This window comes from Coregonus lavaretus (assembly GCF_964263955.1).
Source record: "Coregonus lavaretus genome assembly, chromosome: 27".
In the NCBI taxonomy this organism is placed as follows: domain Eukaryota; kingdom Metazoa; phylum Chordata; class Actinopteri; order Salmoniformes; family Salmonidae; genus Coregonus; species Coregonus lavaretus.
This window is the reverse complement of record NC_140014.1, coordinates 45,297,027-45,320,896: the sequence shown is the minus strand read 5'-3', so window position 1 is coordinate 45,320,896 and position 23,870 is coordinate 45,297,027. Positions and strand designations below refer to the sequence as shown.

Genomic DNA, 23,870 nt, shown 5'->3' with positions numbered 1-23,870 from the left:
CTGTCTCTGTCTGTCTGATTGTCTCTGTCTGTCTGTCTCTATCTGTCTGTCTCTGTCTGTCTCTATCTGTCTGTCTCTGTCTGTCTGTCTGTGTTTATGCTAAACTAGGGGACCTAAATAAAGGAACATTCTAATCACTAGTCAAAAGTAGTGCACTAATTAGAGAAGGGTACCATTTGGGATGCATCCTATGTGATAAAGGGCAATCTCTCTGGGCTCCAGCCAGCCAGCCCTTCTGTTTCAGCCACTAGTGTTTGTTTAGTGGGAGAGATATGGGACTCAGTCAGTGGCTTGCTGGGGTGAGAATGAGACCTGGCTTCACACCTGCTAACACACAGACACTACTATCACCACTTCACACACAAACACATATATTTGAGTGAGCTCTATCATTTCATTCAAGTCCATCTGCTCACCATCAAGTCTGTCCGTCTGCTCACCATCAAGTCTGTCCGTCTGCTCACCATCAAGTCTGTCCGTCTGCTCACCAGTAGTCTATCCATAGACTTGATGTAGGCCTTGGTAGACTATATGTCATCATTGGTTCAATCCTTGTTTATCCCACAGGGCTAAATAGTTTAAATAGTCTAAATGTTTTCCAAATAGTAGGAACCACTTTGTGGGGGAAGCTGTTTCCCCTGGAGCAGGATTATATGATGCACCTTACTCCTCCACAATGGATCATCACTTTCAAAACAAACCATAAACAACTGAATCTAAAATCTGAGTTCCTTTGTAACACTTCTTTACCCGTCTATAAATTGTCCCTCTCTTTTGAGTAAACGACAAGGACACAACATACTGAGTGGACACAACGTACTGTATAGACCATTCTTAATATACACGGGAAACTGTTGAGCTTGAAAAACCCAGCAGCGTTGCAGTTCTTGACACAAACCGGTTCAAAGGCATTTAAATATTTTGTCTCTGAATAGCACACATACACAATCCATGTCTCAATTGTCTCAAGACTTATTTACATTTCTTTAACCTGTCTCCTTCCCTTTGTGTACACTGATTGAAGTGGATTTAACAAGTGACATCAATAGGGGATCACAGCTTTCATGGAAAGAGCAGGTGTTCTTAATGTTTTGTACACTCAGTGTATGTCAGTAGTTCACTGCGAACCACTGGTTCAGTTTCCACGTTCTAACTAAGAGGACCATCGCTCGCTCCCAAAATGTACGCACAAGGATGTTGCATAAAGCTGATTTTAATTTGACCTCAAGTCCACGTGTGGGCTAGGCTGTATAATCATAGGTTATTATAGTCCCAACAGGACAACAATCTGTCTGGCAGCCCCAACAGGACAACAATCTGTCTGGCAGCCCCAACAGGACAACAATCTGTCTGGCAGCCCCAACAGGACAACAATCTGTCTGGCAGCCCCAACAGGACAACAATCTGTCTGGCAGCCCCAACAGGACAACAGTCTGTCTGGCAGCCCCAACAGGACAACAGTCTGTCTGGCATCCCCAACAGCACAACAGTCTGTCTGGCAGCCCCAACAGCACAACAGTCTGTCTGGCAGCCCCAACAGGACAACAGTCTGTCTGGCAGCCCCAACAGGACAACAGTCTGTCTGGCAGCCCCAACAGGACAACAGTCTGTCTGGCAGCCCCAACAGGACAACAGTCTGTCTGGCAGCCCCAACAGGACAACAGTCTGTCTGGCAGGCCCAACAGGACAACAGTCTGTCTGGCAGGCCCAACAGGACAACAGTCTGTCTGGCAGGCCCAACAGGACAACAGTCTGTCTGGCAGGCCCAACAGGACAACAGTCTGTCTGGCAGCCCCAACAGGACAACAGTCTGTCTGGCAGCCCCAACAGGACAACAGTCTGTCTGGCAGCCCCAACAGGACAACAGTCTGTCTGGCAGGATAGTTATTTTTATTGTCTGATGTCTCTGTACTCTTTAAGTGTCTTTCACTGCGTCCCAAATAGCACCCTATTCCCTATATAGTGCACTTTGGGACCTGATCAAAAGTAGTGTACTATATAGGGAATAGGGTGCCATTCTCTGGTCTAAAGTAGTGCACTATATAGGGAATAGGGTGCCATTCTCTGGTCTAAAGTTGTGTACTATATAGGGAATAGGGTGCCATTCTCTGGTCTAAAGTAGTGTACTATATAGGGAATAGGGTGCCATTCTCTGGTCTAAAGTAGTGTACTATATAGGGAATAGGGTGCCATTCTCTGGTCTAAAGTAGTGCACTATATAGGGAATAGGGTGCCATTCTCTGGTCTAAAGTAGTGCACTATATAGGGAATAGGGTGCCATTCTCTGGTCTAAAGTAGTGCACTATATAGGGAATAGGGTGCCATTCTCTGGTCTAAAGTAGTGCACTATATAGGGAATAGGGTGCCATTCTCTGGTCTAAAGTAGTGCACTATATAGGGAATAGGGTGCCATTCTCTGGTCTAAAGTAGTGCACTATATAGGGAATAGGGTGCCATTCTCTGGTCTAAAGTAGTGCACTATATAGGGAATAGGGTGCCATTCTCTGGTCTAAAGTAGTGCACTATATAGGGAATAGGGTGCCATTCTCTGGTCTAAAGTAGTGCACTATATAGGGAATAGGGTGCCATTCTCTGGTCTAAAGTAGTGTACTATATAGGGAATAGGGTACCATTCTCTGGTCTAAAGTAGTGCACTATATAGGGAATAGGGTGCCATTCTCTGGTCTAAAGTAGTGCACTATATAGGGAATAGGGTGCCATTTGGGACGTACCCTGTTTCACTGTTCAGTCTATCAGATCTATAAATAGCGTCAGCCCACTATGGCGATTTCACTATGATCTGCAGTTTCTGGGCAGCTTACTGTTCTCAGTAGACCGATGGAAGAAAGTCACCTCACTGGGCTGTGTTGCCATAGTTACGTTCAAACAGATTTGAAAGTTTACTGTTTACATCTGAACATGGAGCTGATGTTTGATAGCTGTGATGGGTAGTATGACCCTGCCACACAGGATCCTCTGGAGGTGGTGTTCAGAGGAACTCTGAGCTGCTTCCACTAGATGGCCGGCTCCCACAGCCTACTGCTTAGCAACAGCCAATCAGCCGGTCTGAGTTGGGAAACTTGTTGGCCAATTACGTCGGAGGACGGGGATAGTGCTTGAGTTGTTGGCAGATCTGGAGGGAGAACAGGAGAGAAGTGGAGGAGAAGAGAGAAGTTGGTTTGAGAGGAGAGGAGAAGGGGAGAGAGTTGGTTTGAGAGGAGAGGAGAAGGGGAGAGAGTTGGTTTGAGAGGAGAGGAGAAGGGGAGAGAGTTGGTTTGAGAGGAGAGGAGAAGGGGAGAGAGTTGGTTTGAGAGGAGGAGGAGTAGGGGAGAGAGTTGTTTTGAGAGGAGGAGGAGGAGTAGGGGAGAGAGTTGGTTTGAGAGGAGAGGGGGAGGAGGGGAGAGAGTTGGTTTGAGAGGAGGAGGAGGAGTAGGGGAGAGAGTTGGTTTGAGAGGAGGAGGAGGAGTAGGGGAGAGAGTTGGTTTGAGAGGAGGAGGAGGAGTAGGGGAGAGAGTTGGTTTGAGAGGAGGAGGAGGAGTAGGGGAGAGAGTTGGTTTGAGAGGAGAGGGGGAGGAGGGGAGTGGGAAGGAGGTTTGAGAGGAGAGGGGAGTAAGGAGGGGAGAGTTCATGTCCTTGTTTTCTTGGTCTCACTAGATCGTTCTGTAACCGGGGAAATTATTCTGTAACCGGGGAAATTATTCTGTAACCGGGGAAATTATTCTGTAACTGGGGAAGTTGTTGGTGTATAAATACAACTTCTGGCCAAAATGAAGGTTCTGTCATTGAGTGAAGAAAGGCGTTGCTCGGCGTCATCTCTTTACCAAGTCCTCCGTGAGAAACAGAATCCTACTCAGCTGAGAAGAAAACATTGTTTTAAGTTGTAACTAAATTGTCATCTATAGTCATTGAATAGTCATTTTCAATAGTTTACTTGTCACTTAAGTTTATACTGTAACACATGAACTAGCAATCCTTGACATGTTTCTGTGATAGTAACTTTATCAGTTGGACCACCAGATGTCAGAATCGTTAGTCTCCTCTTACCCCAAAACGTCTCTCTTCTTTCCTTCAGTCGTTCCGACTAGTCCAGTAGAACTAGTGCTAGTAATAATATTGTTAGAACAGGTTGGACTGATGAATAATTGATGATCAGTGATCTTGTTATTAAACTCTGCTGTTGGAGTTGGAGTAAACTCTGCTGTTGGAGTTGGAGTAAACTCTGCTGTTGGAGTTGGAGTAAACTCTGCTGTTGGAGTTGGAGTAAACTCTGCTGTTGGAGTAAACTCTGCTGTTGGAGTAAACTCTGCTGTTGGAGTACATTATTGTATTAGTCACTGTGGACGCACCCTGCATCACTGCAGTATTGGGTGTGTTAGAGGGAAAAGGTGGGGTTGGTGATAGAGGGAGGGACGGAGGTAGACAGTCGTTAGGACCATGATGCCATGTTGTTCTGTACATAGCTCCTCACTGCTTAGCAACAACCAATCAGCACCACAGATCAAAACCAGGTACTGACCAATCAGTGGGCTGGAGCATGGTGCCACAGAGTTTGGATTTCACCACATGTGAGGAGAGTAGAGCAATGGAGCAATGACAGGAGAGGAGAGCGATGGAGGGAGGACAGGAGAGAGGATGGGGGGGGGGAGAGGAGAGTGATGGAGAGAAGAGTGGAGGAGAGTGGACAGGAGAGGAGAGTGGACAGGAGAGGAGAGTGGACTGGAGAGGAGAGTGGACAGGAGAGGAGAGTGGACAGGAGAGGAGAGTGGACAGGAGAGGAGAGTGGACAGGAGAGGAGAGTGGACTGGAGAGGAGAGGAGAGTGATGGGGGTGGGGAGAGAGAGAGAGGGAGAGCGAGAGAGATGCACAGAGAGCGCGAGAGAGACGCACAGAGAGACACACAGAGAGAGAGAGAGACGCACAGAGAGAGAGAGAGACGCACAGAGAGAGAGAGAGACGCACAGAGAGAGAGAGAGACTCACAGAGAGACTCACAGAGAGACTCACAGAGAGACGCACAGAGAGACGCACAGAGAGACGCACAGAGAGACGCACAGAGAGACGCACAGAGACACACAGAGAGAGAGAGAGAGACGCACAGAGAGAGAGACGCACAGAGAGAGAGAGAGAGAGACGCACAGAGAGAGAGACGCACAGAGAGAGAGAGAGAGAGACGCACAGAGAGAGAGAGACGCACAGAGAGAGAGAGACGCACAGAGAGAGACAGACACAGAGAGAGAGAGAGAGACAGACACAGAGAGAGAGAGAGACAGACACGGAGATAGAGAGAGACACGGAGAGAGAGACGCTTAGAGAGAGAGAGAGAGAGAGAGAGAGAGAGAGACACAGAGAGAGAGAGAGAGAGAGAGAGACTCTCTTTACATGTGTTAGTAATATCAGAGCAGGTTGGTTCCTGTGTTATACATGCCAATTGCACTCTCCCTCAAAACTTGAGACATCTTTGGCATTGAGTTGTGTGACAAGACTGCACTGTTTAATCAGCTTCTTGATATGCCACACCTGTCAGGTGGATGGACTATCTTGGCTAAGGAGAAACGCTCACTAACAGGGATGTAAACATTTCAGAGAAATAAGCTGTTTGTGAGTATAGAACATTTCTGGGATGAAACATGGGACCAACACTTTACATGTAGCTTTTATAATGTTGTTCAGGGTCGTTTAGTGGAGCTCTTCTTTTCTGCAGTGGACCTCTCTCTCTCTCTCTCTCTCTCTCTCTCTCTCTCTCTCTCTCTCTCTCTCTCTCTCTCTCTCTCTCTCTCTCTCTCTCTCTCTCTCTCTCTCTCTCTCTCTCTCTCTCTACCTCTCTCTCTACCTCTCTCTCTCTCTCTACCTCTCTCTCTCTACCTCTCTCTCTCTACCTCTCTCTCTCTACCTCTCTCTCTCTACCTCTCTCTCTCTACCTCTCTCTCTACCTCTGTCTGTCTGTCTGTCTCTCGGTCTCTGCAGCCATAACTTTCTCCAGGTGCTCCCCATGTTGCTATATTTTCATTGTGCAGGGCGCGGCTCTCCTTCTGCTGTCGGTCTGTCTGTCTGGAGCAGAACAGCAACACACCAGCATGTAACCAGGGCTGCTTGCTGTTGCATGGTTACAACCAGACACTCTCTCTCATTGGCTCACAACCTGAAGAGGTGCTCCTTGATTGGCTAAGTGAGGAGGGGAGCTGTGGTGTGATTGGTTGTGGCTGGAGGCAGGCTGCTGTGATTGGTCTAGATGAATGATAGGGGCTCCTTGGAGACTGTGCCGGTGTAAACATCCTGGGTCCTGTTTACCAACGTGCCCTAGCTCTCTCGAGCTGTTCTCTCTGCACCACGCTTCACTGTGGGGATGGTGTTCTAGGGGTGATGAGAGGTGTTGGGTTTGCGCCAGACATAGCGTTTTCCTTGATGGCCAAAAAGCTCAATTTTTGTCTCATCTGACCAGAGTACCTTCTTCCATATGTTTGGGGAGTCTCCCACATGCCTTTTGGTGAACAGCAAACATGTTTGCTTATTTTTTTTTTAAGCTTTTTTCTGCCCACTCTTCCGTAAAGCCCAGCTCTGTGAAGTGTACGGCTTAAAGTGGTCCTATGGACAGATACTCCAATCTCCGCTGTGGCGCTTTGCAGCTCCTTCAGGGTTATCTTTGGTCTCTTTGTTGCCTCTCTGATTAATGCCCTCCTTGCCTGGTCCGTGAGTTTTGGTGGGCGGCCCTCTCTTGGCAGGTTTGTTGTGGTGCCATATTCTTTCCATTTTTTAATAATGGATTTAATGGTGCTCCGTGGGATGTTCAAAGTTTCTGATACTTTTTTATAACCCAACTCTGATCTGTACTTCTCCACAACTCTGTCCCTGACCTATTTGGAGAGATCCTTGGTCTTCATGGTGCCGCTTGCTTGGTGGTGCCCCTTGCTTAGTGGTGTTGCAGACTCTGGGGCCTTTCAGAACAGGTGTGACACTTAGATTGCACACAGGTGGACTTTATTTAACTAATTATGTGACTTCTGAAGGTAATTGGTTGCACCAGATGTTATTTAGGGGCTTCATAGCAAAGGGGGTGAATACATATGCACGCACCACTTTTCCATGTAATAATTCTTTAGAATTTTTTGAAACAAGTTCTTTTTTTCATTTCACTTCACCAATTTGGACTATTTTGTGTATGTCCATTACATGAAATCCAAATAAAAATCCATTTAAATTACAGGTTGTAATGCAACAAAATAGGAAAAAGGCCAAGGGGGATGAATACTTTTGCAAGGCACTGTAGCTCTCATGAGCTGCTCTCTCTGTCTCTCTGTTAAACAGCGTGCCCTAACTCTCATGAGCTGCTCTCTCTGTCTCTCTGTTAAACAGCATGCCCTAACTCTCATGAGCTGCTCTCTCTGTCTCTCTGTTAAACAGCGTGCCCTAACTCTCATGAGCTGCTCTCTCTCTCTGTCTCTCTGTTAAACAGCGTGCCCTAACTCTCATGAGCTGCTCTCTCTCTGTCTCTCTGTTAAACAGCGTGCCCTAACTCTCATGAGCTGCTCTCTCTGTCTCTCTGTTAAACAGCGTGCCCTAACTCTCATGAGCTGCTCTCTCTGTCTCTCTGTTAAACAGCGTGCCCTAACTCTCATGAGCTGCTCTCTCTGTCTCTCTGTTAAACAGCGTGCCCTAACTCTCATGAGCTGCTCTCTCTGTCTCTCTGTTAAACAGCGTGCCCTAACTCTCATGAGCTGCTCTCTCTGTCTCTCTGTTAAACAGCGTGCCCTAACTCTCATGAGCTGCTCTCTCTCTGTCTCTCTGTTAAACAGCGTGCCCTAACTCTCATGAGCTGCTCTCTCTCTGTCTCTCTGTTAAACAGCGTGCCCTAACTCTCATGAGCTGCTCTTTCTGTCTCTCTGTTAAACAGCGTGCCCTAACTCTCATGAGCTGCTCTCTCTGTCTCTCTGTTAAACAGCATGCCCTAACTCTCATGAGCTGCTCTCTCTGTCTCTCTGTTAAACAGCGTGCCCTAACTCTCATGAGCTGCTCTCTCTGTCTCTCTGTTAAACAGCGTGCCCTAACTCTCATGAGCTGCTCTCTCTCTGTCTCTCTGTTAAACAGCGTGCCCTAACTCTCATGAGCTGCTCTCTCTGTCTCTCTGTTAAACAGCGTGCCCTAACTCTCATGAGCTGCTCTCTCTGTCTCTCTGTTAAACAGCGTGCCCTAACTCTCATGAGCTGCTCTCTCTGTCTCTCTGTTAAACAGCGTGCCCTAACTCTCATGAGCTGCTCTCTCTCTGTCTCTCTGTTAAACAGCGTGCCCTAACTCTCATGAGCTGCTCTCTCTGTCTCTCTGTTAAACAGCGTGCCCTAACTCTCATGAGCTGCTCTCTCTGTCTCTCTGTTAAACAGCGTGCCCTAACTCTCATGAGCTGCTCTCTCTGTCTCTCTGTTAAACAGCGTGCCCTAACTCTCATGAGCTGCTCTCTCTCTGTCTCTCTGTTAAACAGCGTGCCCTAACTCTCATGAGCTGCTCTCTCTCTGTCTCTCTGTTAAACAGCGTGCCCTAACTCTCATGAGCTGCTCTCTCTGTCTCTCTGTTAAACAGCGTGCCCTAACTCTCATGAGCTGCTCTCTCTGTCTCTCTGTTAAACAGCGTGCCCTAACTCTCATGAGCTGCTCTCTCTCTGTCTCTCTGTTAAACAGCGTGCCCTAACTCTCATGAGCTGCTCTCTCTGTCTCTCTGTTAAACAGCGTGCCCTAACTCTCATGAGCTGCTCTCTCTGTCTCTCTGTTAAACAGCGTGCCCTAACTCTCATGAGCTGCTCTCTCTCTGTCTCTCTGTTAAACAGCGTGCCCTAACTCTCATGAGCTGCTCTCTCTGTCTCTCTGTTAAACAGCGTGCCCTAACTCTCATGAGCTGCTCTCTCTGTCTCTCTGTTAAACAGCGTGCCCTAACTCTCATGAGCTGCTCTCTCTGTCTCTCTGTTAAACAGCGTGCCCTAACTCTCATGAGCTGCTCTCTCTGTCTCTCTGTTAAACAGCGTGCCCTAACTCTCATGAGCTGCTCTCTCTGTCTCTCTGTTAAACAGCGTGCCCTAACTCTCATGAGCTGCTCTCTCTGTCTCTCTGTTAAACAGCGTGCCCTAACTCTCATGAGCTGCTCTCTCTGTCTCTCTGTTAAACAGCGTGCCCTAACTCTCATGAGCTGCTCTCTCTGTCTCTCTGTTAAACAGCGTGCCCTAACTCTCATGAGCTGCTCTCTCTGTCTCTCTGTTAAACAGCGTGCCCTAACTCTCATGAGCTGCTCTCTCTGTCTCTCTGTTAAACAGCGTGCCCTAACTCTCATGAGCTGCTCTCTCTGTCTCTCTGTTAAACAGCGTGCCCTAACTCTCATGAGCTGCTCTCTCTGTCTCTCTGTTAAACAGCGTGCCCTAACTCTCATGAGCTGCTCTCTCTGTCTCTCTGTTAAACAGCGTGCCCTAGCTCTCATGAGCTGCTCTCTCTCGGTCTCTCTGTTAAACAGCGTGCCCTAACTCTCATGAGCTGCTCTCTCTGTCTCTCTGTTAAACAGCGTGCCCTAACTCTCATGAGCTGCTCTCTCTGTCTCTCTGTTAAACAGCGTGCCCTAACTCTCATGAGCTGCTCTCTCTCTGTCTCTCTGTTAAACAGCGTGCCCTAACTCTCATGAGCTGCTCTCTCTGTCTCTCTGTTAAACAGCGTGCCCTAACTCTCATGAGCTGCTCTCTCTGTCTCTCTGTTAAACAGCGTGCCCTAACTCTCATGAGCTGCTCTCTCTGTCTCTCTGTTAAACAGCGTGCCCTAACTCTCATGAGCTGCTCTCTCTGTCTCTCTGTTAAACAGCGTGCCCTAACTCTCATGAGCTGCTCTCTCTCTGTCTCTCTGTTAAACAGCGTGCCCTAACTCTCATGAGCTGCTCTCTCTGTCTCTCTGTTAAACAGCGTGCCCTAACTCTCATGAGCTGCTCTCTCTCTGTCTCTCTGTTAAACAGCGTGCCCTAACTCTCATGAGCTGCTCTCTCTGTCTCTCTGTTAAACAGCGTGCCCTAACTCTCATGAGCTGCTCTCTCTGTCTCTCTGTTAAACAGCGTGCCCTAACTCTCATGAGCTGCTCTCTCTGTCTCTCTGTTAAACAGCGTGCCCTAACTCTCATGAGCTGCTCTCTCTGTCTCTGTTTACCAGCTCTGGTCTGTCTGTGTGGACACTTGACTTGAAGTCTCTCTGGGGACCTGTATTCTGTGTCTCTGTGGAGAGGAGCTTGTGGGATGTTGTGAACCATTATTATTAGTTATCCTGATGTTGTGGCTCCAGGAACCATTGTTAGTTATCCTGATGTTGTGGCTCCAGGAACCATTGTTATTCTCTAATAAATTGCCTCAAACAAGCTGAAATTATGTTTATTATGGTGTCTTTGCTGCCTGTAACCGAACGGTCGCTGGTTCGAATCCCTGAGCCGATTAGGTGAAAAATAAATGTATGTGCCGTTGAGCAAGGCTCTTAACCCTAATTGCTCCTGTATAAGAGCGTGTGCTAAATGTAAATGTCAACAGTAGGTCCCCATATAGGGAATAGGGATCCATTTGGGATGCTTCCTTCTCTGTTCTAAGGGGGGTGTGGCCTGCACAGTCACCCCGTCCAGCTTCCTACCTCTCAGAATGCCTACTGCTTAGCAACAACCAATCAGACTAATATTTTTGGCAGAGATGTGCAGCCAATCGTGCGCGTGGAACTGGACTTGTTTGGTGCTGTGTAGCGTTATGTTTGGCTGAGAGGAAAACAGTTTTTCCGTGGTGGTGGTGGTGTTATAGATGATAACAGATTGTGGTGGTGGTGTTATAGATGATAACAGAGTGGTGGTGGTGGTGTTAAAGATGATAACAGATTGTGGTGGTGGTGTTATAGATGATAACAGATTGTGGTGGTGGTGGTGTTATAGAAGATAACAGATTGTGGTGGTGGTGGTGTTAAAGATGATAACAGATTGTGGTGGTGGTGTTAAAGATGATAACAGATTGTGGTGGTGGTGTTAAAGATGATAACAGATTGTGGTGATGGTGTTATAGATGATAACAGATTGTGGTGGTGATGGTGTTATAGATGATAACAGATTGTGGTGGTGGTGGTGTTAAAGATGATAACAGATTGTGGTGGTGTTAAAGATGATAACAGATTGTGGTGATGGTGTTATAGATGATAACAGATTGTGGTGTTGAAGATGATAACAGATTGTGGTGGTGGTGGTGGTGTTATAGATGATAACAGATTGTGGTGGTGGTGTTATAGATGATAACAGATTGTGGTGGTGGTGTTAAAGATGATAACAGATGGTGGTGGTGGTGGTGGTGTTATAGATGATAACAGATTGTGGTGGTGGTGTTAAAGATGATAACAGATTGTGGTGGTGGTGGTGTTAAAGATTATAACAGATTGTGGTGGTGGTGGTGGTGTTAAAGATGATAACAGATAGTGGTGGTGGTGGTGTTATAGATGATAACAGATTGTGGTGGTGGTGGTGTTATAGATGATAACAGATTGTGGTGGTGGTGGTGTTATAGATGATAACAGATTGTGGTGGTGTTATAGATGATAACAGATTGTGGTGGTGTTATAGATGATAACAGATTGTGGTGGTGTTATAGATTTTTTTTAAAGCAGATTAATAAAACTGGCCAGAAAAAAATCTCATTGCAAAATATATTTTTTTTGCCCATTCATTGATGAAATACCAGTGGATGTAATTACATTTGACCGGTCAAACTTTCTTTCATTGTCCAGTAGCCAAAGGCACAATCCAAGCCAGTCTCCAGACCTTCATCCCATAGAAAATCTGTGGAGGGAGCTGAAGGTTCGAGTTGCCAAACGTCAGCCTCGAAACCTTAATGACTTGGAGAAGATCTGCAAAGAGGAGTGGGACAAAATCCCTCCTGAGATGTGTGCAAACCTGGTGGCCAACTACAAGAAACGTCTGACCTCTGTGATTGCCAACAAGGGTTTTGCCACCAAGTACTAAGTCATGTTTTGCAGAGGGGTCAAATACTTATTTCCCTCATGTCACGAACGTTGAAAGACGGGTCGGACCAAGGTGCAGCGTGAAAAGCGTACATGTTTATTAACTAAATAAACATTCAACAAAACAAGAAACAACGTGAAGTCCTCCGGCTATACACACACCAGACTAACAGGAACAAGATCCCACAATGCACAGCAGGCTACGGGCTACCTAAGGATGATCCCCAATCAGAGACAACGAGCGACAGCTGCCTCTGATTGGGAATCACACCCGGCCAGACGTAGAGAACTAGAATGTAAACATAGAATCTCTAACCTAGATCTCCACACCCTGACTCAACACACTAGAGTTCTATAGGTCAGGGCATGACACCTCATTAAAATGCAAATCAATTTATAACATTTTCGACATGCGTTTTTCTGGATGTATTTGTTGTTATTCTGTCTCTCACTGTTCAAATAAACCTACCATTAAAATTATAGACTGATCATGTCTTTCTCAGTGGGCAAACGTACAAAATCAGCAGGGGATGAAATACTTTTTTCCCTCACTGTATATACAAAAGTATGTGGACACCCCTTCATATTAGTTCATTCGGCCATTTCAGCCACACCTGTTGCTGACGCCAAGAGGGTGTGTTTTAAACAGACGGCCCACTAGTCTAGCTGTAGCCTTTCAACTGTTTATGAGTAGGAGTAAGACTGTTTGTGTGTGTGTGTGTGTGTGTGTGTCTGTGTCTGTGTGTGTGTGTGTGTGTGTGTGTGTGTGTCTGTGTGTGTCTGTGTCTTGGTTCATCTATCCTTGTAGAGACCTAAAATCTCCAAAAGGCCCCACAAGGATAGTAAAACATGGGGGTGTATGTTTGAACATGGGGGTGTACAGTATGTATGCAACATGTAAAGTGTCCCATGTTTCATGAGCTGAAATAAAAGATCCCAGACATTTTCCATATGCACAAAAAGCTTATTTCTCTCAAATGTTGTGCACAATTTTGTTTGCATCCCTGTTAGTGAGCATTTCTCCTTTGCCAAGATAATCCATCCACCTGACAGGTGTGGCATATCAAGAAGCTGATTAAACAGCAGGATCATTACACAGGTGCACCTTGTGCTGGGGGCAGTGTTATCTAGCACTAGTCGGCTGTACCTGTGGCAAAACTCCGGTATTTTTTCATCCTAAGGCCTGTCCTCCATCTTCTTTTTAAATAGTGAGCTTCAGCACTAAAGGGCGGGCTGTGTCCGCAGAGAAGACCCCTGATCTCAGACTAAAAGGTGGATAAATCCCCTGCTCTGTTGATGCAGTGTGACTGCAGGTATTAACCCCACCGTCTGCTTCCCCTTCTCCCCAGATCTCTGGTGATCATCAGCACTCTGGATGGTCGTATCTCAGCTCTGGACCCCTACAACCAGGGGCGCAAACAGTGGGACCTGGACGTAGGCTCAGGATGTCTGGTCTCATCCAGCCTCAGCAAACCAGAGGTAACCTACACACATCATGTAACATAATATATATACATAACCTATAACCTATGACATAACATATAAGCTATAACCTATGATGTCACCTATAACCTATGACTTAACCTATAACCTATGACTTAACCTATAACCTATGACATAACATATAAGCTATAACCTATGACTTAACCTATAACCTATGACATAACATATAAGCTATAACCTATGACTTAACCTATAACATATAAGCTATAACCTATGATGTCACCTATAACCTGTGATATAACCTATTACATAATATGTAAGCTATAACCTATACCATAACATATAACCTATGACGTAACATATAACCTATGATGTCACCTATGACATAACCTATGGCATAGCATATATCGATCAACAACATTGTAGTTACTCCACAATACTAATCTAATTGACAGAGTGAAAAGAAGGAAGCTTGTACAGAATAAAAAAATATTCCAAAACATGCATCCTGTTTGCAACAAGGCACTAAAAGTAATACTGCAAAAAAATATGGCAAAGCAATTACCTTTTTGTCCTGAATACAAAGCGTTATGTTTTGGGCAAATCCAATACGACACATTACTGAGTACCACTCTTCATATTTTCAAGCATAGTGGTGACTGCATCATGTTATGGGTATGATTGTCATCGTTAAGGACTGGGGAGTTTTTCAGGATAAAAAAGAAACGGAATGGAGCTAAGCACAGGCAGAATCCTAGAGGAAACCTGGTTCAGTCTGCTTTCCACCAGACACTGGGAGATGAATTCACCTTTCAGCAGGACAATAACCTAAAACACAAGGCCAAATAAATCTACACTGGAGTTGCTTACCAAGAAGACAGTGAATGTTCCTTAATGGCCGAGTTACAGTTTTGACTTAAATCTACTTGAAAATCTATGGCAAGACCTGAAAATGGTTGTGTAGCAATGATCAACAACCAATTTGACAGAGCTTGAAGAATTTTTTAAAGAATAATGGGCAGATTTTGCACAATCCAGGTGTGGAAAGCTCTTAGAGACTTACCCAGAAAGACTCACAGCTGTAATCGCTGCCAAAGGTGATTCTACAAAGTATTGACACTACCGGTCAAACGTTTTAGAACACCTACTCATTCAAGGGTTTTACTTTATTTTAAGTATTTTCTACATTGTAGAAACAAATCAAAATACACTACCGTTCAAAAGTTTGGGGTCACTTAGAAATGTCCTTGTTTTCGAAAGAAAATCTTTTTTTTGTCCATTAAAATAACATCAAATTGATCAGAAATACAGTATAGATTTAGTTAATGTTGTAAATGGCTATTGTAGCTGGAAACGGCAGATTTCTAATGGAATATTTACAGTGGGTGAAAAAAGTATTTAGTCAGTTTGCAAATAAAATCATTAAAAATCCTACAATGTGATTTTCTGGATTTTTTTTCTTCTCATTTTGTCTGTCATAGTTGACGTGTAACTATGATGAAAATTACAGGCCTCTCTCATCTTTTTAAGTGGGAGAACTTGCACAATTGGTGGCTGACTAAATACTTTTTTTCCCCCACTGTAAGTATTTGGTCAATAACTAAAGTTTCTCAATACTTTGTTATATACCCTTTGTTGGCAATGACACAGGTCAAACGTTTTCTGTAAGTCTTCACAAGGTTTTCACACACTGTTGCTGGTAAGGCCGTCTGTTTAAAACACACCCTCTTGGTAAGGCCGTCTGTTTAAAACACACCCTCTTGGTGAGGCCGTCTGTTTAAAACACACCCTCTTGGTATGGCCGTCTGTTTAAAACACACCCTCTTGGTAAGGCCGTCTGTTTAAAACACACCCTCTTGGTAAGGCCGTCTGTTTAAAACACACCCTCTTGGTAAGGCCGTCTGTTTAAAACACACCCTCTTGGTAAGGCCGTCTGTTTAAAACACACCCTCTTGGTGAGGCCGTCTGTTTAAAACACACCCTCTTGGTAAGGCCGTCTGTTTTAAAACACACCCTCTTGGCCGTCTGTTTAAAACACACCCTCTTGGTAAGGCCGTCTGTTTAAAACACACCCTCTTGGTAAGGCCGTCTGTTTAAAACACACCCTCTTGGTAAGGCCGTCTGTTTAAAACACACCCTCTTGGCCGTCTGTTTAAAACACACCCTCTTGGTAAGGCCGTCTGTTTAAAACACATCCTCTTGGTGAGGCCGTCTGTTTAAAACACACCCTCTTGGTAAGGCCGTCTGTTTAAACACACCCTCTTGGTAAGGCCGTCTGTTTAAAACACACCCTCTTGGTAAGGCCGTCTGTTTAAACACACCCTCTTGGTAAGGCTGTCTGTTTAAAACACATCCTCTTGGTGAGGCCGTCTGTTTAAAACACACCCTCTTGGCCGTCTGTTTAAAACACATCCTCTTGGTGAGGCCGTCTGTTTAAAACCCATCCTCTTGGTAAGGCCGTCTGTTTAAAACACACCCTCTTGGTAAGGCCGTCTGTTTAAAACACATCCTCTTGGTGAGGCTGTCTGTTTAAAACACACCCTCTTGGCCGTCTGTTTAAAACACACCCTCTTGGTAAGGCCGTCTGTTTAAAACACACCCTCTTGGCCGTCTGTTTAAAACACACCCTCTTGGTAAGGCCGTCTGTTTAAAACACACCCTCTTGGTAAGGCCGTCTGTTTAAAACACACCCTCTTGGCCGTCTGTTTAAAACACACCCTCTTGGTAAGGCCGTCTGTTTAAAACCCACCCTCTTGGCCGTCTGTTTAAAACACACCCTCTTGGTAAGGCCGTCTGTTTAAAACACACCCTCTTGGTGAGGCCGTCTGTTTAAAACACACCCTCTTGGTAAGGCCGTCTGTTTAAAACCCACCCTCTTGGCCGTCTGTTTAAAACACACCCTCTTGGTAAGGCCGTCTGTTTAAAACACACCCTCTTGGTGAGGCCGTCTGTTTAAAACACACCCTCTTGGCCATCTGTTTAAAACACACCCTCTTGGTAAGGGCGTCTGTTTAAAACACACCCTCTTGGTAAGGCCATCTGTTTAAAACACATCCTCTTGGCCGTCTGTTTAAAACACACCCTCTTGGTGAGGCCGTCTGTTTAAAACACACCCTCTTGGTGAGGCCGTCTGTTTAAAACACACCCTCTTGGTAAGGCCGTCTGTTTAAAACACACCCTCTTGGTAAGGCCGTCTGTTTAAAACACACCCTCTTGGTAAGGCCGTCTGTTTAAAACACACCCTCTTGGTGAGGCCGTCTGTTTAAAACACACCCTCTTGGTAAGGCCGTCTGTTTAAAACACACCCTCTTGGTGAGGCCGTCTGTTTAAAACACACCCTCTTGGTAAGGCCGTCTGTTTTAAAACACACCCTCTTGGCCGTCTGTTTAAAACACACCCTCTTGGTAAGGCCGTCTGTTTAAAACACACCCTCTTGGTAAGGCCGTCTGTTTAAAACACACCCTCTTGGTAAGGCCGTCTGTTTAAAACACACCCTCTTGGTAAGGCCGTCTGTTTAAAACACACCCTCTTGGTAAGGCCGTCTGTTTAAAACACACCCTCTTGGTAAGGCCGTCTGTTTAAAACACACCCTCTTGGTGAGGCCGTCTGTTTAAAACACACCCTCTTGGTGAGGCCGTCTGTTTAAAACACACCCTCTTGGTAAGGCCGTCTGTTTAAAACACACCCTCTTGGTAAGGCCGTCTGTTTAAAACACATCCTCTTGGTGAGGCCGTCTGTTTAAAACACACCCTCTTGGTAAGGCCGTCTGTTTAAACACACCCTCTTGGTAAGGCCGTCTGTTTAAAACACACCCTCTTGGTAAGGCTGTCTGTTTAAAACACATCCTCTTGGTAAGGCCGTCTGTTTAAAACACACCCTCTTGGTAAGGCCGTCTGTTTAAAACACAACCTCTTGGTGAGGCTGTCTGTTTAAAACACACCCTCTTGGCCGTCTGTTTAAAACACACCCTCTTGGTAAGGCCGTCTGTTTAAAACACACCCTCTTGGCCGTCTGTTTAAAACACACCCTCTTGGTAAGGCCGTCTGTTTAAAACACACCCTCTTGGTAAGGCCGTCTGTTTAAAACACACCCTCTTGGCCGTCTGTTTAAAACACACCCTCTTGGTAAGGCCGTCTGTTTAAAACCCACCCTCTTGGCCGTCTGTTTAAAACACACCCTCTTGGTAAGGCCGTCTGTTTAAAACACACCCTCTTGGTGAGGCCGTCTGTTTAAAACACACCCTCTTGGTAAGGCCGTCTGTTTAAAACCCACCCTCTTGGCCGTCTGTTTAAAACACACCCTCTTGGTAAGGCCGTCTGTTTAAAACACACCCTCTTGGTGAGGCCGTCTGTTTAAAACACACCCTCTTGGCCATCTGTTTAAAACACACCCTCTTGGTAAGGGCGTCTGTTTAAAACACACCCTCTTGGTAAGGCCATCTGTTTAAAACACATCCTCTTGGCCGTCTGTTTAAAACACACCCTCTTGGTGAGGCCGTCTGTTTAAAACACACCCTCTTGGTAAGGCCGTCTGTTTAAAACACACCCTCTTGGTAAGGCCGTCTGTTTAAAACACACCCTCTTGGCCGTCTGTTTAAAACACAACCTCTTGGTAAGGCCGTCTGTTTAAAACACCCTCTTGGTAAGGCCGTCTGTTTAAAACACATTCTCTTGGTGAGGCCGTCTGTTTAAAACACATCCTCTTGGTAAGGCCGTCTGTTTAAAACACATCCTCTTGGTAAGGCCGTCTGTTTAAAACACACCCTCTTGGTAAGGCCGTCTGTTTAAAACACACCCTCTTGGTAAGGCCGTCTGTTTAAAACACACCCTCTTGGTAAGGCCGTCTGTTTAAAACACACCCTCTTGGTAAGGCCGTCTGTTTAAAACACACCCTCTTGGTAAGGCCGTCTGTTTAAAACACACCCTCTTGGTAAGGCCGTCTGTTTAAAACACACCCTCTTGGTGAGGCCGTCTGTTTAAAACACACCCTCTTGGCCGTCTGTTTAAAACACACCCTCTTGGTAAGGCCGTCTGTTTAAAACACACCCTCTTGGTAAGGCCGTCTGTTTAAAACACACCCTCTTGGCCGTCTGTTTAAAACACATCCTCTTGGTAAGGCCGTCTGTTTAAAACACACCCTCTTGGCCGTCTGTTTAAAACACATCCTCTTGGTAAGGCCGTCTGTTTAAAACACACCCTCTTGGTAAGGCCGTCTGTTTAAAACACACCCTCTTGGTGAGGCCGTCTGTTTAAAACACACCCTCTTGGTGAGGCCGTCTGTTTAAAACACACCCTCTTGGTAAGGCCGTCTGTTTAAAACACACCCTCTTGGTAAGGCCGTCTGTTTAAAACCCATCCTCTTGGTGAGGCCGTCTGTTTAAAACACACCCTCTTGGCCGTCTGTTTAAAACACACCCTCTTGGTAAGGCCGTCTGTTTAAAACACACCCTCTTGGCCGTCTGTTTAAAACACACCCTCTTGGTAAGGCCGTCTGTTTAAAACACACCCTCTTGGTAAGGCCGTCTGTTTAAAACACACCCTCTTGGTAAGGCCGTCTGTTTAAAACACACCCTCTTGGTAAGGCCGTCTGTTTAAAACACACCCTCTTGGTAAGGCCGTCTGTTTAAAACACACCCTCTTGGTAAGGCCGTCTGTTTAAAACACACCCTCTTGGTGAGGCCGTCTGTTTAAAACACACCCTCTTGGTAAGGCCGTCTGTTTAAAACACACCCTCTTGGTGAGGCCGTCTGTTTAAAACACACCCTCTTGGTAAGGCCGTCTGTTTTAAAACACACCCTCTTGGCCGTCTGTTTAAAACACACCCTCTTGGTAAGGCCGTCTGTTTAAAACACACCCTCTTGGTAAGGCCGTCTGTTTAAAACACACCCTCTTGGCCGTCTGTTTAAAACACACCCTCTTGGTAAGGCCGTCTGTTTAAAACACACCCTCTTGGTGAGGCCGTCTGTTTAAAACACACCCTCTTGGTGAGGCCGTCTGTTTAAAACACACCCTCTTGGTAAGGCCGTCTGTTTAAAACACACCCTCTTGGTAAGGCCGTCTGTTTAAAACACATCCTCTTGGTGAGGCCGTCTGTTTAAAACACACCCTCTTGGTAAGGCCGTCTGTTTAAACACACCCTCTTGGTAAGGCCGTCTGTTTAAAACACACCCTCTTGGTAAGGCTGTCTGTTTAAAACACATCCTCTTGGCCGTCTGTTTAAAACACATCCTCTTGGTGAGGCTGTCTGTTTAAAACACACCCTCTTGGCCGTCTGTTTAAAACACACCCTCTTGGTAAGGCCGTCTGTTTAAAACACACCCTCTTGGTAAGGCCGTCTGTTTAAAACACACCCTCTTGGTAAGGCCGTCTGTTTAAAACACACCCTCTTGGTAAGGCCGTCTGTTTAAAACACACCCTCTTGGCCGTCTGTTTAAAACACACCCTCTTGGTAAGGCCGTCTGTTTAAAACCCACCCTCTTGGCCGTCTGTTTAAAACACACCCTCTTGGTAAGGCCGTCTGTTTAAAACACACCCTCTTGGTGAGGCCGTCTGTTTAAAACACACCCTCTTGGTAAGGCCGTCTGTTTAAAACCCACCCTCTTGGCCGTCTGTTTAAAACACACCCTCTTGGTAAGGCCGTCTGTTTAAAACACACCCTCTTGGTGAGGCCGTCTGTTTAAAACACACCCTCTTGGCCATCTGTTTAAAACACACCCTCTTGGTAAGGGCGTCTGTTTAAAACACACCCTCTTGGTAAGGCCATCTGTTTAAAACACATCCTCTTGGCCGTCTGTTTAAAACACACCCTCTTGGTGAGGCCGTCTGTTTAAAACACACCCTCTTGGTAAGGCCGTCTGTTTAAAACACACCCTCTTGGTAAGGCCGTCTGTTTAAAACACACCCTCTTGGTAAGGCCGTCTGTTTAAAACACACCCTCTTGGTAAGGCCGTCTGTTTAAAACACACCCTCTTGGCCGTCTGTTTAAAACACACCCTCTTGGTAAGGCCGTCTGTTTAAAACACCCTCTTGGTAAGGCCGTCTGTTTAAAACACATTCTCTTGGTGAGGCCGTCTGTTTAAAACACATCCTCTTGGTAAGGCCGTCTGTTTAAAACACACCCTCTTGGTAAGGCTGTCTGTTTAAAACACACCCTCTTGGTGAGGCCGTCTGTTTAAAACACACCCTCTTGGCCGTCTGTTTAAAACACACCCTCTTGGTAAGGCCGTCTGTTTAAAACACATCCTCTTGGCCGTCTGTTTAAAACACACCCTCTTGGTAAGGCCGTCTGTTTAAAACACACCCTCTTGGCCGTCTTTTTAAAACACACCCTCTTGGCCGTCTGTTTAAAACACACCCTCTTGGCCGTCTGTTTAAAACACACCCTCTTGGTAAGGCCGTCTGTTTAAAACACACCCTCTTGGTGAGGCCGTTTGTTTAAAACACACCCTCTTGGTAAGGCCGTCTGTTTAAAACACATCCTCTTGGCCGTCTGTTTAAAACACACCCTCTTGGTAAGGCCGTCTGTTTAAAACACACCCTCTTGGCCGTCTGTTTAAAACACATCCTCTTGGTAAGGCCGTCTGTTTAAAACACACCCTCTTGGTGAGGCCGTCTGTTTAAAACACACCCTCTTGGTAAGGCCGTCTGTTTAAAACACACCCTCTTGGTAAGGCCGTCTGTTTAAAACACACCCTCTTGGTGAGGCCGTCTGTTTAAAACACATCCTCTTGGCCGTCTGTTTTTTAATCACACCCTCTTGGTGAGGCCGTCTGTTTAAAACACACCCTCTTGGTGAGGCCGTCTGTTTAAAACACACCCTCTTGGTGAGGCCGTCTGTTTAAAACACACCCTCTTGGTAAGGCCGTCTGTTTAAAACACACCCTCTTGGTAAGGCCGTCTGTTTAAAACCCATCCTCTTGGTAAGGCCGTCTGTTTAAAACCCATCCTCTTGGTAAGGCCGTTTGTTTAAAACACATCCTCTTGGCCGTCTGTTTAAAACACATCCTCTTGGTAAGGCCGTCTGTTTAAAACACACCCTCTTGGTAAGGCCGTCTGTTTAAAACACACCCTCTTGGCCGTCTGTTTAAAACACACCCTCTTGGTAAGGCCGTCTGTTTAAAATCCATCCTCTTGGTAAGGCCGTCTGTTTAAAACACATCCTCTTGGCCGTCTGTTTAAAACACACCCTCTTGGTGAGGCCGTCTGTTTAAAACACACCCTCTTGGTGAGGCCGTCTGTTTAAAACACACCCTCTTGGTGAGGCCGTCTGTTTAAAACCCATCCTCTTGGTAAGGCCGTCTGTTTAAAACACATCCTCTTGGCCGTCTGTTTAAAACACACCCTCTTGGTAAGGCCGTCTGTTTAAAACACACCCTCTTGGTAAGGCCGTCTGTTTAAAACACACCCTCTTGGTAAGGCCGTCTGTTTAAAACACACCCTCTTGGCCGTCTGTTTAAAACCCACCCTCTTGGTAAGGCCGTCTGTTTAAAACACACCCTCTTGGTAAGGCCGTCTGTTTAAAACACATCCTCTTGGCCGTCTGTTTAAAACACATCCTCTTGGTGAGGCCGTCTGTTTAAAACCCATCCTCTTGGTAAGGCCGTCTGTTTAAAACACACCCTCTTGGTAAGGCCGTCTGTTTAAAACACACCCTCTTGGTAAGGCCGTCTGTTTAAAACACACCCTCTTGGTAAGGCCGTCTGTTTAAAACACACCCTCTTGGCCGTCTGTTTAAAACACACCCTCTTGGCCGTCTGTTTAAAACACACCCTCTTGGCCGTCTGTTTAAAACACACCCTCTTGGTAAGGCCGTCTGTTTAAAACACACCCTCTTGGTAAGGCCGTCTTTTTAAAACACACCCTCTTGGTAAGGCCGTCTGTTTAAAACACACCCTCTTTTTGAGGCCGTCTGTTTAAACCCACACTCTTGGCCGTCTGTTTAAAACCCACCCTCTTGGCCGTCTGTTTAAAACCCATCCTCTTGGTGAGGCCGTCTGTTTAAAACCCATCCTCTTGGTGAGGCCGTCTGTTTAAAACACACCCTCTTGGTAAGGCCATCTGTTTAAAACACATCCTCTTGGCCGTCTGTTTAAAACACACCCTCTTGGTAAGGCCATCTGTTTAAAACACATCCTCTTGGCCGTCTGTTTAAAACACACCCTCTTGGTGAGGCCGTCTGTTTAAAACACACCCTCTTGGTAAGGCCGTCTGTTTAAAACACACCCTCTTGGTAAGGCCGTCTGTTTAAAACACACCCTCTTGGCTGTCTGTTTAAAACACACCCTCTTGGCCGTCTGTTTAAAACACACCCTCTTGGTAAGGCCGTCTGTTTAAAACACACCCTCTTGGTAAGGCCGTCTGTTTAAAACACACCCTCTTGGTGAGGCCGTCTGTTTAAAACACACCCTCTTGGTGAGGCCGTCTGTTTAAAACACACCCTCTTGGCCGTCTGTTTAAAACACACCCTCTTGGTAAGGCCGTCTGTTTAAAACACACCCTCTTGGTAAGGCCGTCTGTTTAAAACACACCCTCTTGGTGAGGCCGTCTGTTTAAAACACACCCTCTTGGCCGTCTGTTTAAAACACACCCTCTTGGCCGTCTGTTTAAAACACACCCTCTTGGCCGTCTGTTTAAAACACACCCTCTTGGTGAGGCCGTCTGTTTAAAACACACCCTCTTGGTGAGGCCGTCTGTTTAAAACACACCCTCTTGGTAAGGCCGTCTGTTTAAAACACACCCTCTTGGTGAGGCCGTCTGTTTAAAACACACCCTCTTGGTGAGGCCGTCTGTTTAAAACACATCCTCTTGGTGAGGCCGTCTGTTTAAAACACACCCTCTTGGTAAGGCCGTCTGTTTAAAACCCACCCTCTTGGCCGTCTGTTTAAAACACACCCTCTTGGCCGTCTGTTTAAAACACACCCTCTTGGCCGTCTGTTTAAAACACACCCTCTTGGTAAGGCCGTCTGTTTAAAACACACCCTCTTGGTAAGGCCGTCTGTTTAAAACCCACCCTCTTGGCCGTCTGTTTAAAACACACCCTCTTGGCCGTCTGTTTAAAACACACCCTCTTGGCCGTCTGTTTAAAACACACCCTCTTGGTAAGGCCGTCTGTTTAAAACCCACCCTCTTGGCCGTCTGTTTAAAACACACCCTCTTGGCCGTCTGTTTAAAACACACCCTCTTGGTAAGGCCGTCTGTTTAAAACACACCCTCTTGGTGAGGCTGTCTGTTTAAAACACACCCTCTTGGTGAGGCTGTCTGTTTAAAACACACCCTCTTGGTAAGGCCGTCTGTTTAAAACACACCCTCTTGGTAAGGCCGTCTGTTTAAAACACACCCTCTTGGTAAGGCCGTCTGTTTAAAACCCACCCTCTTGGCCGTCTGTTTAAAACACACCCTCTTGGCCGTCTGTTTAAAACACACCCTCTTGGCCGTCTGTTT

General features: G+C 46.1%; 1 protein-coding gene across 1 annotated transcript in view; it reads left to right on the top strand.

The window, feature by feature from the left end:
• LOC311103036 (eukaryotic translation initiation factor 2-alpha kinase 3-like) overlaps nucleotides 1-23,870 on the top strand; it is a 92,004-nt gene that overhangs the window by 13,396 nt on the left and 54,738 nt on the right. The window contains exon 2 of the mRNA XM_084144528.1: nucleotides 13,338-13,467. Coding sequence (XP_084000654.1) covers nucleotides 13,338-13,467 — 130 coding nt within the window. The remainder of the gene's footprint in view (nucleotides 1-13,337; nucleotides 13,468-23,870) is intronic.